General features: G+C 25.0%; 4 protein-coding genes across 4 annotated transcripts; 2 read left to right on the top strand and 2 right to left on the bottom strand.

The window, feature by feature from the left end:
• Positions 1 to 993: 993 nt before the first annotated feature.
• On the bottom strand, positions 994 to 4,977 carry LOC129615332 (uncharacterized). The gene is made up of 2 exons (XM_055530476.1): positions 4,393 to 4,977; positions 994 to 1,753 (listed from the first exon to the last, which is right to left on the bottom strand). Exons 1-2 carry the CDS (start codon positions 4,824 to 4,826, stop codon positions 1,156 to 1,158), a joined length of 1,032 nt encoding a protein of 343 aa, XP_055386451.1. The 5' UTR covers positions 4,827 to 4,977; the 3' UTR covers positions 994 to 1,155.
• A 1,550-nt stretch (positions 4,978 to 6,527) lies between these two features.
• LOC129615050 (ELAV-like protein 1-A) lies at positions 6,528 to 11,633 on the top strand. The gene is made up of 2 exons (XM_055530101.1): positions 6,528 to 7,043; positions 10,906 to 11,633. The coding sequence occupies exons 1-2, from the start codon at positions 6,643 to 6,645 to the stop codon at positions 11,483 to 11,485; spliced, it is 981 nt and encodes a 326-aa protein (XP_055386076.1). The 5' UTR covers positions 6,528 to 6,642; the 3' UTR covers positions 11,486 to 11,633.
• A 925-nt stretch (positions 11,634 to 12,558) lies between these two features.
• Positions 12,559 to 14,510, bottom strand: LOC129615377 (ELAV-like protein 2). The gene is made up of 2 exons (XM_055530542.1): positions 13,997 to 14,510; positions 12,559 to 13,526 (listed from the first exon to the last, which is right to left on the bottom strand). Exons 1-2 carry the CDS (start codon positions 14,389 to 14,391, stop codon positions 12,944 to 12,946), a joined length of 978 nt encoding a protein of 325 aa, XP_055386517.1. The 5' UTR covers positions 14,392 to 14,510; the 3' UTR covers positions 12,559 to 12,943.
• Positions 14,511 to 15,815: 1,305 nt separating this feature from the next.
• Positions 15,816 to 17,763, top strand: LOC129615067 (ELAV-like protein 1). The gene is made up of 2 exons (XM_055530127.1): positions 15,816 to 16,475; positions 17,048 to 17,763. The coding sequence occupies exons 1-2, from the start codon at positions 16,039 to 16,041 to the stop codon at positions 17,637 to 17,639; spliced, it is 1,029 nt and encodes a 342-aa protein (XP_055386102.1). The 5' UTR covers positions 15,816 to 16,038; the 3' UTR covers positions 17,640 to 17,763.
• The last annotated feature ends 596 nt before the right edge of the window (positions 17,764 to 18,359 follow it).

Raw genomic sequence — 18,359 nt, 5'->3', positions numbered from 1 at the left:
TTATCGTTTTTATTGCAAATTTATGCAAATGAAATTTTATGAACATTTATGCAAATTTTTAAATTTAAATTATGCAATGAAAAATATGAATATAAATATGCCATTATTTTTTTCTAGACTAAAATATGCCCAATCTTAACTCTAGTGCATAATTATTTGCTTGCATATAATAAAAATTTCTATTTCTTTTGGCAATCCGTTTAACGTTTTTTTTAAATTTTAATAAAAACTTCTAGAAATGGGTTGCCAAGCCCTTATTTAAACCAGTTAGCATTGTAATCATTTGTAATACTCTATTTATTGTTCATGTCTAGTATCGAAAATGACTTTCTTAAAATGAATGAAAACCACTATTTATATAAAAGCAACAACGGTTTTAACAGAAACTTTTTGACGAAAAAACGAAGAGGTGAGAAAGATAACGAAGAAGGTTTAAAGCGGTTTAAAAATTATTTTCTACAATACGGAAGTCACCTTTTTTGTAAATAAAAAGGTTGCATTCAATAAATAGTCAAATATTTTTATTTCTCGCTAGAAAATAGCTTTTTAATAAGAAAGCAATTTACTTACAATAAATCTACGAAGCACAATTTCTATGAAACGCAAATTATACAAAGCAAAAACTGGAAATAGTAAAAACAAAGAAATTTCATTTTTATTTATAATCTTAGAGTAAAATTTTTACAAACTAAATTTTTTATAATTTTCGCTGTAAGTGATTCGGCGCGAGAACATTTATAAATAATATCGAATCCGTTTTAATTGGCAAAGACTTAAAATGTATGTACTTAAATATAAACAATTTCAAGAAAATTTTGTAGTACACATTAATATTTCAATTCTATCTTAATTATTTTTAAAAGTTTACTTTGTTTAACTTAAAAACATATTACAAATATGTATTTCTCAAATCTTTCTTTTAGCGGGGGAAATCTGAAATTTCGACAGCATTATCTTCAAAAGTTTATTATTTTTACTTTAACAAAATTAATAAGTTCCTGTTTATTTACACCAATTTAGTGTTCACATCAAATTTGGTTCACTTAAACTATTGTTTGAAATTTCTTTTGGTTAAGAAATTTTAATTTTGAATCAATGCCAATAATAATGTTCTAGGATTATGATTGTATATTATATGTATCCTTTACTTTTTGATTAAATTGGTTCTCCTTTGATTTTCTTTTGAGATTTAAAACTTACTTGCAAAGTTTTATCTTCAAACACAAATCCATCTAGCGAATCAACAGCTAGTGTTGCTTCATCTAAATTTTTCATCATAACAAATCCGTAACCTTTACACTGTAATGTACTTAAATTCCTTACAATATTTATGTCATTTAATGTACCAAATTGGGAAAACAATTGCCAAATGGAATCATCTTTAACATCTGGTGATAAATTATTCACATACAATGGTATAGATTCACTTCGATCATAATTAGTAGTACTAATTATATTTGGCTTTTCATCAGTATCCATACGTTGTCCTTTGAATGAAACACTCAAATTACGTCCATCCAATTTAAAATTATTTAAAGTTTCAATTGCATTCTGAGCATCTTTAAGATTTTTCATAGTGACAAAAGCATAACCTTTCGAAATATTTGTATTGGAATCTCGCATTATTGTAACACTTTTTACAGCACCAAAACTGGCAAAAAGTTTCCACAAAGATTCTTCAACCGTTTTTCCAGATAAATTAAAAATGTAAAGGTGATAAGCTCCACGCTCTCCAAATTTATCATCTTCTGATCTATAAAATTACAGAAAAAAAGTAAAAATAAATTAAATGAAAAAAATTATGTATAATAGAAGTTTAAAATATTTAGTTGCAAGAAATGCATTCAAATGCAAATAATTTAATTTTTTTTTAATCTAAACGTTTTCAATTATGACGAAACACATTTCAATGCATACATTTTTATTACATAAACAAAAATATAAATATAAGATTAAATCTAAATTGAAAAAATCTTTTCTAAATACATAAATATTTTATTCAATTTTACTGTATTTAAAAAAAATATTAATGTATTTCTGAATAGTATGTCGATATGTGAAAATCTTTTAGAGTTTAATTAGCGTTACTTTTTCACAATATATTAAAATGTCCCTTTTTAATATTGAAATAAACCTCCAGCGATTTTCTGGTTTGATTGCTCATTTATCCCGTTCTCATTTTCTAAGACACCAAGAATAGCAAAAATAAATTTTTATTCTCCATGAGTTTCCAACATATTTGGTTCCGAAATCTATGGTTTCACAATTTTTTAAATGACATTTTTATTTTGATTTTTCGTTTAAATCATACAAAACAAAAGTCTTACATTAACATATAGCCAGTTAGTTTTGTGATTAAGAAGTTACTCAGATTTTTCATCAGATTGTATTTCTTCCAACCTAAAACAAAAAGCATTAATATGTCATTATTGTTTTAGTTTAATTATAAGAAATGATTTTTAAAATTAAATAATTAATAAAACTGTGAATAAATTTATTCAATTTTCAAATAATAATTGGTGTAATTACTATTTTTATTTTTATTAATATATCTTATATTAAAAACAAAAGACATAAAAATTCTTTATTTAATTCAAGATTTAAATTTACAGTCTGTCAAGACAATACAAAATTTGCCTAAATATGTGTAAAATAGGCAATAAAATTTATTTTGTAATTCAAGAGCATTAAAATCTTTTATTAAAGATTAAGATTACAAAATTTCAATGAATGAAATCTTTGGAAAATTATCATGGAAGTTAAACTAAAGCAAGAATAAAACGCAAAACGACATAAAAATTTTAAAATAGTTTCGACGATAAATAAGGAATAAGATATATTTTTAAGGAGAAGTTTCATATCTAATTACCGCAATTAATAATATATTTATTAATTATAACACATAATTTTCTTTAAAATTAAGTTTGTGTCAATTAAGTGAAATGATTTATTTTGCAGCGGTATTTAATATAATGAAAGATTTAATAAAATGAACATTAAAATATTTATCACCTCATTTATTTAGGCTTTCATATAGGTAACATTTTTTCAATACTTTTTAATGAAACTTTTGCCATGAAACGAGTTCAAAATAATTATAAATATGTAGGTAAGCACCTACTTATATTATGAACAGGGAACTGAATATAGACTATCGAAAAAAAACTGATCATCGGGCTATTTTTATTGTCAGTATAAGTTTTAAAAAATATAATAATTTTAATTAACACAACATTTTATGCAATAAATTATAATCAACAATGTAAAATATTAATATTATTTTATAAGTTATCAATAATTAAAAATTATATCTTACCTTAATTTTTTTATGTAAATTTAATTTTTATTTTATATTTTCATATTATTATTTTTTGAACACTTCAATAGTTTATTAAATTATAATTATTTTCACTATAAATACACTTTATAAAAATATCAATTATTAAAATGTTTCTATTTTAATATACTTATATGAAAAATATTGGTTTTATAACAGTTTATAGCATTGTTGATATGAACTTAAAAATATTTTTAAAAAAAAATATTTATGTTTATTAAAAAATTTGTTTTTTACTAGATAAAGTTAAAAAATCGAAAGAAAGGAGATTAGTTAAGAGATTACTAAATATAAAAACAACAAAATAAGCAGAAATCAAATTTTTACTAAAATTACCACTTACAATTGAGTAATGAAATAAAACGAAAGACATAATAATTTTCATTTCTTGGTTAAATATACTATTTAATTAAGTGATTTGAAATATGTGGTACATAATATATAAATGTGGTACATAATATGTGACCTGAATGTTTTGGATTTAATATTTTTAAAGTTGATTTTTTTCATTTAGGTTTGAAGGGTTATTTAGATAACTTGTAATAAAAAAAAAACAAAGCAAGTAGCTACAAGTTGCATGAAAAGACCATTTCATTGAATAATTGAAAAACAAATAGCTTTAAGTAATTTGTAAAAAAATCTAGATGCCATAAAATCGAGAGAACCGAATAATATGGAAATAATAATCAAATGGACTAAATAATATAGAGCCAGATAAAAATTATTCCTCTTTTTAACAAAAATTCACATTTTTCATATGTAAATAGTTTTTTTGATAGAATATAATTTTATTTGAATGAAAGTGTTGATTATTAATATTATGATAGAAGTATGTACATTTTTGAACAGAAAATTTTTCTGAAATAAGCTAGTAGATAATTGTACATCTTCATCCTATATTCAAATATTAAATAACTTTAATAATAAAGAGCCACAATAACTTTAATGTCTTTGATTTAAATTGATTTTTTCATATTATGCATCAGGTCAAATGATTTCAATTTATAAAACAGATATTTTATTTAAATAAACATAAATTTTCAATTAAAACTTACTTTTTTTCATTTTTAAAACTTATTTTCAGTGGGCGTCCATGTAAAACATGTCCATTTAGAATTTCAATTGCATGTGTTGCTTCATTTTGATTTTTCATAGTTACAAAACCGAAGCCTTTATGTTGTTTTGTTTGCGGATCACGCACAAGCGCAACATTTTTAATAGCACCAAAGGGCCCAAATAATCTCCACAAATCGTTCTCAATTGCATGCGGAGGTAAATTAAAAACATAAATATCGTACTCAGGAATCAAATTTGCTAAAGGGCTTTTTACTTGTAATTTACTTTCTTTATTTTTGCCATTTGCAGTAGCTTCCGATACCTTTTTTGGATCTCTTTCTTGTTTTTTATCTTCTTTAGCAATTGGATTATAGCGTACAGATGTCTTATTTTTCGCTGGAGCGGAACTTGTCTTTTTAGATTTCCCAGCCATTTTTATTTCTGTTTTCTTTGGTATTTTAAAGATTCTTTGATTTTTGTAATTTAATTTTTTTAAGATTTTTTGCAAATTAATTTCAAAAAATAAGCAAATGAAACCAAGACTAAACTTTTTCCTTACTCAAATTCGAAAAATTCAATTCCGATTTCCAATTCGAACTTATATTCAAAACAGAGTTGTCACCTTCATTCGTAAGTAGTTTATTTAAAAAACATATAAGTAGTTTATTTAAAAAGAGCTCAATGTCAAGAGCGTGATTGTTGACATAAAAATAAAAGCATATATCCTAAGAGAAAGTGCTTGTTTTCCCTTAATTCAACTAACCTAGGAAAAAATTTTTAATTCTATTTTATGAAATTAATTTTAGCTTTTCTATCTTTCATCTATCAAAATTTAAATCTCTTTGTATGCGATAATGTTTCTGTATGTATAGGCTAATGCTTCTTAAAGGTCTGTCGTGGTGATGCCGTTTAGCACATCTTACTTTTATCGTCAAATGTGCCAATGGTATAGTTTGACATGTCCATTTTTAATTTCAGATTTAATTATTATTATCTATATTTTTTTATTAACATTGCTTATAATTGTTAGGTTGGAAAACAGAATTGAAGCATCATTACAATTATGTTACCCATTAACTAATTTTTGACGTTAGTCAATTTAACAAACTGCTGCAACATAATAAAGTTATAACTTAACTTTAATGATCTTGATTATTGATTAATAACATGATTTTATTGATATAACTAAATAATCTGATGGGGAATTCACGTCAAAATTTAAAAATTTTCTACAAAAATTCTTTCAAACTACTCAAAAACTTATGTTAAAACTACTCATGAGTATTTAAACGTAGTTTGTAAATGTCTCTTTCGGTATATGAGTACAATATAACAAACTTTATTTTTTGGTATGGCTATGTATTTTTATTCTTATAGCCATTCTTTTTCATTGTTCAAATGTCAATTTAATAAAAAAGAAATTTCAAATATTAAAATTATATGCCAATATAGCTTCGAAAAGACAAAATCCAGTCCTTCGGTACATAAGAGGAAACTAAAAATTTTTCTTGAAGTTGTAAGTAGATTATAGTGTAAAAACTGCTTTGCTTGGACTTTCGGACAGTGAGAGAAAACGAACCTTAATTTCTATTATTTGCCGTTAGATCGGACAAAGTCTTAGATGTCAAACAGTGTTTACATATACGACTTTCAGCAGATTCAAGTATAATCTTATCGAAAATGTTTGCTTAGTTTTTGGTAAATATTTCTCAGGAAGCAAAACATCTAAAATTCACCATTTTTTTATTTACAAATTACGTAGCGAAGTCTGAAAACACTTTGTAAAATTCATTATGACATATTCGTAATAATGACATATTAGTTAAAGTGTTTTAGTGATAATTTATTCTTCTTTTATAATTACAATTTTAGTGAAGTGCAGTTAATAAATTGACTTTAAAATCTATTTAATTTCAATATGAATCGATGAGTCATTATTACGACTTTCGATGAGCGATTTGGATTATGAGTATCTATACTACATATTATTCTAAAATTGCAATATAACCAACATAATATTTGCATCAGTACCAAATGTAAATATTTCGTTTTTTATATTGGTTGCACTGTGTGGTTAAAGGCGTGGTTTTCATTATAGCAGTCTATAAATAAGAGTACATTTGAATCACAGCGTCATTTGTTTAATTGCATAGTAATATTAAAAGCGTAAACTTACAAGTTTGAATCACCTTACGTTAGGGGGGAAAAGTCGAGGAAAATTTTTTACAATTAAGGAATATTATATAAAAATGGTTGGTGGTCCAGTCCATGTCCAATCCAAACGTGAAGCAAGATATAATCCGATGAAGAAACAAGTACAAACTGAATACCGTCACCCGAGGGATAATGAGGCAAGTACTGCCAATGATGCCGCAGCAAATCCAATTTCAATATTAGTCAGAGAATACAGTATTTATATATTCAATTTGGCTGATGATGTTATTGAAAACGATTTATGGAGATTGTTTGGACCATTTGGAGCTATAAAAAATGTCGCAATTATGAGAGACCCGAAAACACATCAAAGTAAAGGATTTGGTTTTGTAACAATGAAAAATTTATCAGAAGCTGAAAATGCAATCGATATCCTTAATGGTCATGCAATCAGAAATAGGCCAATGAAAGTCAGTTTTAAAGGAGCAAGAACCAAGTAAGTAATGGTCATGCGCTTTCACACATTTTTAAAATTTCAAAAAGTGAATTTTTAAAAAAAATTTAAAAGAAAAAAATTTAATTAGAAATATTTTCTATCGGTTATTCAAAATTTATAAAAACTGCACAACAAAATTAATTAAAAAATATTTGTAAATTACAACTTATAGGCAAAATATTTCAGTTCTTTCTAAATTTCTTTAGTAAAACTCTATATAAAATGGAGTTTCTACTATATAATCTACATAATATGTACATCCAAATATTTTTACAAAATATAATATAAAATTTCATACATGGACACAATTTTTTAAATTAAAAATATTTTTTTAATAAAGAAGCATAAGAATATTTTAATAAAGCCATAATTTAAAGTATATAAAATTCTCAATTAAATTAGATTGAGAGTTTAATAATTTAAATAAAGAAGTAATAATGTGCAGGTGATAGTTGAATTTCTATAACCTGCACTCTAATAATATAAAAAGTAATTTTAATTAATTGTGTAATAAAGAGTATGTGATTTTTTTATATCATTACTGTTATAATAAGAGTATATTATTAAAAAAAAAAAGTGCAAAAAATTGAATAAAATTTTTATTAAATTTATAGTGAATAAATTATTAATAGTGAAAATAATACGAGTAACAATTTTTATAAAAATATGGAAAAATACAATTTTTATATTCCTAATATAATGTATAAACATATCCAAGGTAAGATACTAATACTAATAATAATAATATTTAATATATAACAAATATTTTTGATTTAGCTATGACACACACATTATTGGAAATTAATAAGTAATAATATTAGGAAAGATAAATTTCGTTTAATTAAATTTCAAGTATAAAAAAATCGTATAAAATGTTGATGGAAGTAAATTTTAGGCACGTAAATACATTTTATTAAATTAATATCTTTTTTCTTGTATATTAGTCCGCCATTTCCATTTTCTTTTGTAAGTATTTGTGGATACCCACATCTTCTATTGTGTTATTGTATGTATAGTGTACAAAATATTCAATTTGAAAATCAAAGTAGGAATCTATAAATTTTTTATATACATACATAACTACAAATATACAAACATGTTTGATAAGTTTTTTTAAATTCAATTTTGAAAATCTCGAAATTTGTTTTGCATTAACTTATTCGTACTTATTAACTGTTATACTAACAATGTATGATATGCTAATTGTTATGTTAACAATGGTACACTATACGTATAACTCACAAATTAAATTATTTCATTTTAGTTAATTTTGTAAGCATATGGGGGCAGGTATCCTTCTACTTTTCTACAATTATTAACCCAGGTACATTCGTACATGTCTGCTAATTTAATTTATAATGCCTTTTAGATTTATAAACATGCATATTACAAATAACCTACCTACATAATCAGAAATTTTAATCACTTATGTATATTTTGTACTTACTTTGTAACTACCTTTTTAGGTTTAGATTCTTAACAGAGTCCTTTTAAATTGTATTCTGTAATCAGAAACTTATTTCTTTCAAAAATTTAAAATTTACATTGTGGGGCATATATAGATGTACCATATATGTTAAAATGTTTATTTAATTTATAAATACTTGAAAAAACTATTATACATAATTTATAAGTATACATACATAATACCTACCTACATATTATTACATTTAGGAATCACTTTCACTCTGTATTTTATCTTATATGAGCCGTTCATTACACACATTTATGTTTGCCATAAAAATTTACCAATTTCTTTACGAATTGAACTAAATATTTGCTTTATCGTATATGTATAAAATTATGAGAATAGTTCGGAAAAAACCGTCATTAATACTTATTGCCTATGTTAATGTTGGACCTAATTAATTTTTTATGTAAAAAGTTTCATTGAAACAACAATTTTTAATTTCAATTTAAAAGCCTCTTAGTTCCAACATTTACACAAAAAATTTTTGTTTTCGCTCAAGTTCTGAAAAAGGAGATTAAAAACATTTCATTCATTAGATCTAATTTCATTAATGCAATGATTATTAGGCAATAACTATTATGATTCTTATAAGCTAGTTATAAATAAAGCTAATCAATAAAAATTGAACTTTTCATTTAATATTTTCAAATATTTGTGGCATGGACGTCTTATCTATGAACATACATACATCATACATCTTAAATACACAAAAACAAATATCGCATTCAATTGGGCAATGCCGAAACGAAATCTTTAAGATTTTTTTTTTTTGTTTTTTAATAATTTATTTTATGTATGTGTATATTATTAAGTTAATAATTTCTTTTTTCATTATTTTTTTATGCATTTAGGAAGAAAGTACGACTTGAAAATGGCTAAATGGAATTCTAGATAAAACTCATTGGAACTTATCAACACATGACTTAAGCGACGAAGAGTTTCGTTTGTTTATTTGCCTTAAGTAAACCTGAATAAATTTAAGTATGAATAATTAAACTGAATTGGAGCAATGGAAGTGATCTCTAATAACAAAATTAAATGAAAAAAATTTATGTCAGTAAAACTGTGGAATCATCAGAACAACGTTTGAGTTAATAAAAAATTAATATGAAATGTTCGCCGGAATTAAAAATTAATCAATTAAAATTGTAAAATTGTACAAGTTATAAAATATTGTTTATAGAATGCTTTTTTAAACAATAAAGAGTACATATTCAAAAATTGCAAAAGAAAAAAAAATCATTAGTTTAAAAAACGAAAAACCTTTTGATGAATTTTATTATGTGCTAATCAAATCGACCAAAATTTTGTTTTTTATTTTTATATAAAATTTTACAGAGCCTCAGGACAGGAATTATTTCATACTAACATTCTTTAGTAAATAATAATTGTGTAATCGATAATCTGCATTAAAATTTAATTAAATTTATTTTATACATCTGTAAAATAAAATAAATTTATCAACGTATTGCATCTACAATATGTTGTTCCAATATTGCTTAATTACCTTTACCTCAGTAGAAATGAGATTTTCGATTATTCCGACATTCACTGAAAGTTGTAAATTAAATCTTAAAAATCTTTTTGCACATACTTATAAATTTAAAGAAACAAAGTATTTTGCTATTTAATTCTTCATTGCAAAATTTTATGTTACACTCCTCTAATTCATAACATTTTGCAGTGACAACAAAAAAACAATAATAATTGCTTTAACTTTAAATAAAAACACTTTTCTGACTTTGTAGTTTGATTTGAATTTATCGAACATGTTTTATATCAAGACCTAAAGATCTGAATTATCGAAAATCCCCAAATTTAATATCAGTAGTACATACAATCTTAAGAAATTTTTAGTCCTCACATTAAAGCATTTTACATCTGGCAGGTGGGAAACTTTTTAATTAAGGTATTTTCGACACGCTTATAAAATAAGTTTTTGTTTGTTCCTCTGATATTTCTCTAGTTTTGGTTTAAATTCATAACTTTAACTTAGTGAGCATTCGATTTTAATATAGATGTTCTGCGAAAATAATGGGAACTGCAATATTATACATACTTATTTTAAAAGTTGAATAATTATCTTTTTTCTTTTATTTACAAAATGTAACAATTTTTTTATACCTATAAGTATTTTATGTTTTTGTATATTAATTTTTTTATTTTAAGACAACAAAAAAAATATTATTTTTGTTGTTAATTACAGTCTCATATCAGCCGAACATTAAATTTTGCTTAAATTCCCTTTTCGTACATAACTAGTAAATTAAAAATTCACATAATTGAGTTGATATGAAAAAGTAGGAAAGCATAAAAAAATTTTGTTATAGTTTATTTATAATAAGAATTATTATCACACTCATTCAATTTTCCATATTTTATTTGAAATAGATATGAAGATGAGGAAAATCCAATGGGAGAACCCGGAGCATATCAAATTTATGTTTTTAATTTGTCACCAAACACTATCGAAGATGAACTATGGAAATTATTTGCTCAATTTGGAGCAGTAAAAAGTGTAAGCATTGTTGTTGATCAAAAAACGCAAAAATCAAAGGGTTTCGCATTCATTACTATGAAAATCTTAGAAGAGGCACAAAAGGCTATTCAAACATTAAACGGATTCAAATTAAATGGAAGAAATTTAATGGTTAGTTTCAAAGGACAACGTCCAGATGATCACGAATTTAATAAAATGAATCCAGATGTCATTCAATCGGTGCCTATTTATATAAATTATTTACCACATGACATTGATGATGGCACAGTTTGGAAATTATTTTCTCAATTTGGTGCCATCAAAGACGTTAATATTGTACGAGATAGTGAAACAAGAAAGTGTTTGGGTTATGCTTTTGTTAACATGAAAAATTTAGAGGATGCTACAATAGCTATAAGTTCTTTAAATGGATTTGAATTGAATGGAAAACGTTTGCATGTCAGTTTAAAAACGAAGAGGGTTAAAGAATAAAAATCAATTTATATGTAATAACATTTATTTATATTAATCATGAATTATACTTCATATTAAATTAAAATTTAGATGTAACATACCTGCATATAAATTTTTTGGAATCGTCAATCTAATAAAAAAACATATTTTGAAAATATAATTAAAATTGTAGATGTGTTTTCATATAAAAAACAATGCATATAATATTTTTTCTATATACATGTATGTATTCTATTAATATTATTATATTAAAATTATAAAACACTAAGTAATAAAGTATGTTAATAAAATTTAGTACTCACAAAAATTATCCGGTTTTCAATGTAACCATCCTCATTATAACTCTTGAAAGGGCCCGTTGACAAAAAGTATTTTAATACTAAAAGAATTTTTTTGTCAAAGTAATATAGTCGAGGCTCCGTGGTATGTTGAATTTTTTTTTTTTGAAATTTTACAAAATTCGAAACTTCTCTAGTAAAATTAGTTTTTCTAGTGAAACGTGTTAAATATTTTTAAAAACACGCGAAAAAGCATTCATTTCATACAAAGTATACATACTAAGCTAAAAAAGTATTTGTGAATGTTATTTGTATGAAAAATGCATTAATCATTTATTTATATGCAGGAAAAGTCCGGTACCTTTTTTTTAAAAGGCTGTAGCTCGAAAACGAGTATATCTGCACCTCCCCCCTTAAAAATTTTGTTGGAAATTGATAAAAGAATAATCCCTAAAATTGTATGCCACCTTACGTGAAACACTCTGTATAAAAGCAATACCTGTATAATTTTTAGTAATGCAACTGACTTTTTTTACTAACAATATGTATGGCTATTATCAAGTTTATTTTATGAGCTACAATCATTGTCAGATACCTACTTGTATGTTGCAAATGTTAATAAAAAAAAAACTTCTCTTTTAAAAAAAACAATTGAAACAATTCGTAAACATCTTAAAGTTTTGGAATATTCTTTGTGCTGGAAAATCTTTAAAAATTTTAACCTGAACGATTATTTTATCGGTACTTCCGTAGCATTTCTCCTTTAATGAAATTTGTCATAGAAAACAGCGTATGAGTTAATAAAGCAGTGCCAATATAGGTTGGTACATAAATACATAAATGAATTATTTCTGAAATTAATTAAAATTTCACACTATAAATCGAAATTGATCTTCGGGAAAAATAAGCAGATGAGCAAATTATTATTCATATAAATGATTTACAATTAAAAAAACTACTATTGAAATATATTTGTATTAGATGTTCTGAAAGTATAATAAAGTACACAAAACCAATAAAAATTTGATAATTATTATTAAATCGTTCTTTTTTTTCAAAAATCATATAAGTACTAAAAATGTAAAACATCAAAATTATTCTATTCTGCAAATTAATTTGATTTAAATTCATAAATCACATTTCAAAGAATTGATCTAATTCATGATCTAATATGTTTCTGAAATTCTATTCTTTACTTTTATAAATATTTTTTCCCTTTTAAATTTACTTGTAAATGCTTTCCGTTCATTTCGAAACCGTTTAATGTATTTATTGCAAGCGTTGCCTCGTCTAAGTTTTTCATATTAACAAATCCATAACCAGAACATTTCTTTGTATGTCCATCACGTATAATTCTTATATCTTTAATAGCCCCAAATTGAGAAAATAATTTCCATACTTCGCCATCTTCAACATTTTCTGGTAAATAATTTATATAAATAGGGATAGATTGAATGCGATCAGATGTATAATCTTTTACACCATTCTCTGGATCATCTGGACGTTGCCCTTTGAAACTAACCATAAGGTTACGTCCATCTAATTTAAATCCATTTAAGGTTTTTATTGCTTTTTCTGCTTCTTCAAACTTTTTCATTGTTACAAATGCGAAACCTTTGAATTTATTCGTCTTCGGATCACAAACAATACTAACATTTTTTACTGCTCCAAATTGAGCAAAAAGTTTCCAAATTGAGTCTTCGATAGTACTTGAAGATAAATTAAAAACATATATTTGATAAGCACCTGGTTCACCCATTACGTTTTCTTCATCATCAGACCTAAATTTAATTAAAAACAAGAAAAACTTAGATAGCATTTTAAAAATTTCTAATTATAAGTAATTTTTGTTTTTTTCAGCTCAATTCGTTTTTACCAGAGAGTAAAATTCTAAATTTATTGCTTTAATAAAAATTCTCTTTAAAAGATTGGGAAATCGAATGAAATTCCATTAAATCGATACCAAACCAACGAGACGATCGAATTTATAATTTATAGAAAAGCCAATAGACAATATCAATTCATAATTGATTCAGAAAAATTAATCTAATAAATTTTAATTCCAATTTTTCAACATAGCTTTACATTTTTCGAAAACTTTTTTAATTTTTGAAAATTTTGTTTTAAGAGAAATTTTTTTTTTAGATTGTACACATCTAATATTTCAATTATAACTTTCTCTTTTTTTTCGAAGATATATTTTATTACTCTATGTATTTTGTTGAATCAAAAAGAATATCCAATCACTTACCTAACCCTGGATCCTTTAAAGCTAACTTTAATCGGTCTTCCTTTTAATGCAAAACCATTTAGAATATCGATTGCATTTGTGGCTTCTTCTAAGTTTTTCATTGTAACAAAACCAAATCCTTTACTTTGATTAGTTTTTGAATCTCTCACTATTGTAACATTTTTAATAGCTCCAAATGGTCCAAATAAACGCCATAAATCATTTTCAGTTACATCATTTGTTAGATTAAATAAATAAATACTGTACTCTGTAATTAGTTCAGATATTGAATTTTTTTTCCGCTCACTTGAATTGGAAGGCTCTCGGTCGTGTTCTGCTGCTGATTTTGCCATTGGATTAAATCTTGCTATTTTCGATGCTTGTATATGTACCGGACCAGTACTGTTACGTACCATTTTCTGCTTAGCAAGCGAAAATTGTATTATTTCTTGCGGTATTGAAGTTATTCAAGAAAATCTTTGTAATCCGAATTTAAAACTCATATAATTTTGACTTCTCTACACCTAAACAATCAAAATTGACACCGATTAATCATTTGACATTTTTTTTTATCTAGTTTGCTGATACTGATACACTATTGATAATTTTTCGTGACCTCTGGTTGCGGTTCCCGAAACTAATATATAATGGTAATGTAAAAAGCTGAGGAATAAAGTTAAATAAGTAAAGAAAATTTAATTTCAATTACTGAAATAAAGAAAAGTTATCGCAATTATAAAAAAATCTCACTTTCAGAATGATATCCACATCTTATACTTAAATTCTTTTGAAACATGTTTTCAAAATTTTTATGATTTTCTTGTTTAGTAGTTTTACATGCTTAGGAGATTCCAATGATGTGTTAATAAACTTCTGATCGTAAACTTTTAACCAATCATGCATTAGAATCGTTTTATTAAATTCTTTCATTTTTTGATCTAATATAGTTCATCTGCTTTTTTAATAAGCAGGAATTTTATTATGGCTTGCCTATATTTTATTATAGTTTTAGTTAAGTTGTTATTTTAGTCATCATTGGGTTTCTATTATGCAACGTAACAAGTAAACATATATTTAATTTTGTCTTCCGCTTTTACCAAATTTTCTCCGGCTATTAAGTATTATGTTACTGAAATACTTTTACAAGAAGTTACATATGGTCAAAATTACGTAACACAAATATTCATGCCTCCCATTTCTGAAATAAAAACCGAAAACTTTCATTCCACTCAAAAAATTCCATTTCTTGTAATTGATATATATTCTTCTTAAATATCCCGAATTGTTTTTATTTCAATGTAAAGTTTCAGCAAAAGTCTTTTAGAAAAAAATTTTTTAAAAGAACTGAATTACTTTATTTTATCTCTAATATGAATAAAATGTAACTTACTCAAATTTTACATAATATTATTATATTTTGGTTCAGCACAATATGTAAACAAAAGTCCTTCTACACAAATTAATGTTCCACATTACCGATAGATGCACTGCCACAAACTTTCCCTGTTGTCAACATTTAATATATTTAAAGTACCGTAGTAAAACTCACTGTTGACCTGACCAATTTTGACAATGAAAAACAAAACCAAGCTTCAACTTAATTTTATTTTAAAATCTACCATTGAAAATTTTTATTGAATATCTAACAAAATATTTGTACATATTAATATTTTTAATTATTTTCAAACATAAAAAAACCACCTCTATATTGAAAAACCTGAGCAAAGCACACTCAAGTTATAAAATATTTGGTTACTTAGAAAACCATACATTGTAAGTGAAATTATGTAGTTGTTTACGATACTTTCCGCTTTTAGAGAATCAGTCAAAAATAAATAATATGCAATATACATACACACAAATTGATAATCAAATTGTGACTTGTGAGTAATTCTTTACCCTTTTAAAACTTGTTGTTTTATAGTTTTATTGCTTGTTCAAATAAAAAATATTCATGTTAAGAAAATTCAAGGGATATAGTTAAAGTACAATAAACAGTGTTGGTATATCATTTGATAATCTAAAATTTCTACTTGGTTAATCTGTTTAAATACCTAATTAAAATGGTAAGACCAAAAGTATCTGGTCCGATTACAGCCCCTGCCAAAAAACCAGTTGCAGCAAGTGGCGCAAGATTTAATCCAATTGCAAAATTAGAAAAGGAGAGTTCAAAAACAATACGTCCAGGAAATGTTAAGAATTCTAATTTAGATCATTTATCAACTGAAAGTAATCCATTAGCAAGTCTGGTTCCAGAATATGATATATACGTGTTTAATTTGGCACCTGAAGTTACCGAAAACGATTTATGGAGATTATTTGGTCCTTTTGGAGCAATTAAGAATGTTGCTGTAGTAAGAGATCAGAGTACGAAAGAAACAAAGGGATATGGATTTGTTACAATGAAAAATTTAGAAGAGGCTACACAAGCTATTGAAATTTTAAATAGTCATCAACTTCATGGACGTCCATTAAAAATCAGTTTTAAGGGAGAAAGAAGGTAAGAAAATTTAGGCAAAATGAATGATATTTAATGCGTACATTATTTTGTAAACATTATCGAAATAGTAAGCAATTAATAACAAATTATCATTTAATAAGCACAATTTTAGTGTAGTAAATTTGGGTAAGGTTACTGAACTTTAATTGATTCAAGAATTTTATAACGATTTCAAAATGATAATTTTAAACCATTTTTTATTGCATTACTTGAAGTTTGAAGAATTTAACAAATGAAGAAAAAATTGTGGTAGATTTACGAGCAACAAAGTTTCTAAATACATACATAGCTACATATCTTAATATATATTATATAAATAAATTGCTAATTGCGAGAAGTAATATGTAAAAAAGAAAGATGTAATATGTATGTAGTTACTCAAAGAGTTAATTTTTATGTTAAAGTAAGAATTAAAATGTAGAAACATTGAAACAATTCTTGAATTCCGTTGAAAACATCAGAATGACAGTACATACATCAAAGATTTATGTACTGTAATCAAAATTGAAATAGACACTTATAAAAAGTACATATTAAACGTAAATTGCATTTAATTGTTGTTTTTCTTACAGAGATGAAGACGAAGATGGTTTTGGTGAAATTGGGGCTTATCAGATTTATGTTTTCAATGTTTCGGCGAATACCACAGAAGATTCACTCTGGAAATTATTTGCACAATTTGGTGCTGTTAAAAATGTTGCGATAATGCACGATCCTGTCAAAAACACTAATAAAGGTTATGCTTTTATTACGATGAAAAACTTAATAGATGCGCAAAATGCAATCAAAACAATAAATGGTTTTACGTTAGATGGGAGAACTTTAAGTGTTAGTTTTAAAGGACAGCGTCCGGACGAAATGATCAATCCATACAAAATACTAGGTGAAACATCATCTGGGTTGCAATCTGTCCCAATATATGTTAACAATTTGCCAAATGAAATAGAAGATCAAACAATATGGAAACTATTTTCACAGTTTGGAGCTATAAAAGACGTAAATATTGTCAGAGATTTATCTTCTCTGAGATGTAAGGGGTACGGATTTGTTAACATGAAAGATTTAGAAGAAGCAACTTTAGCTATCAACACTTTAAACGGTTTTAATTTAGAAGGAAAAAATCTTCAAGTTAATTTTAAGTCTAAGAAAAACAAGGAAGAATAAATCTCAGCGTTTATAAAAATAATTGATATAAATTATCAAAACGTGTTATAAATTATTATCTCGAAACATGTATAATTTATATATTAATTATTAAAACAATTTAATATTTATGTCAATATTACAACTGTATACATATGTACATTTATTTATCTATTTTAAAAACTTATTTATTGCATCAAAATTTGGTTTATTTGAATATAAGTAAGTGATTCAAGAACTTAAATTTTATTTCATAATTAAACTAAAAATAAAATCCTACCAATTAATATTTAACCGACCAAAATTTATTCGCTTTTATTTTACGGTCTTCACATGCATATGTACAATTTGGGCGCGTATAAGGTGCCGTCTACATATACGGCGCATTTAATATTAAATCTATCTAATATATATCAAACAAAATACTTTCACCAGACTCAGTATAAATCTTGGATTTTGTCATATATGTAAACAGTACCTAAAACCCTAATGAACCCTACAACCAGTTCATAAATATATTTAGAAAATATATTTGTGTCTTTTTTTTTAAATAATGTACTTAAAAGGATGAACATTTACACCCTCTAATAATGTAAAGTCTAAGTCAGAATTTTCCGTTTTTCTAATGGATATTTCATTTTTACAATAAGATTACTCACTTTTTCAATTGGATTTTTGCATTTTTTCTTAAAATATCGATTGAAGATCCTACCTTCAAATTCATATTTGTATAAATTTTAG

Source organism: Condylostylus longicornis, unplaced genomic scaffold, assembly GCF_029603195.1.
Source record: "Condylostylus longicornis isolate FDR11 unplaced genomic scaffold, ASM2960319v2 ptg000135l, whole genome shotgun sequence".
NCBI classification, from domain to species: domain Eukaryota; kingdom Metazoa; phylum Arthropoda; class Insecta; order Diptera; family Dolichopodidae; genus Condylostylus; species Condylostylus longicornis.
The sequence above is the reverse complement of the archived record's forward strand: the minus strand, read 5'-3'. Positions and strand labels throughout refer to the sequence as shown.

Excerpts from the sequence above, each read along its gene's own strand:
- LOC129615332 (XM_055530476.1), bottom strand. The coding sequence starts at position 4,826 with ATGGCTGGGAAATCTAAAAAGACAAGTTCCGCTCCAGCGAAAAATAAG. Across the intron at positions 1,754-4,392 it reads AGTTTTAAAAATGAAAAAAA|ATCAGAAGATGATAAATTTG; the intron begins GTAAGTTTTAAT and ends GTAATTTTATAG.
- LOC129615050 (XM_055530101.1), top strand. The coding sequence starts at position 6,643 with ATGGTTGGTGGTCCAGTCCATGTCCAATCCAAACGTGAAGCAAGATAT. Across the intron at positions 7,044-10,905 it reads TTTAAAGGAGCAAGAACCAA|ATATGAAGATGAGGAAAATC; the intron begins GTAAGTAATGGT and ends TATTTGAAATAG.
- LOC129615377 (XM_055530542.1), bottom strand. The coding sequence starts at position 14,391 with ATGGTACGTAACAGTACTGGTCCGGTACATATACAAGCATCGAAAATA. Across the intron at positions 13,527-13,996 it reads TTTAAAGGATCCAGGGTTAG|GTCTGATGATGAAGAAAACG; the intron begins GTAAGTGATTGG and ends AATTAAATTTAG.
- LOC129615067 (XM_055530127.1), top strand. The coding sequence starts at position 16,039 with ATGGTAAGACCAAAAGTATCTGGTCCGATTACAGCCCCTGCCAAAAAA. Across the intron at positions 16,476-17,047 it reads AGTTTTAAGGGAGAAAGAAG|AGATGAAGACGAAGATGGTT; the intron begins GTAAGAAAATTT and ends TTTTTCTTACAG.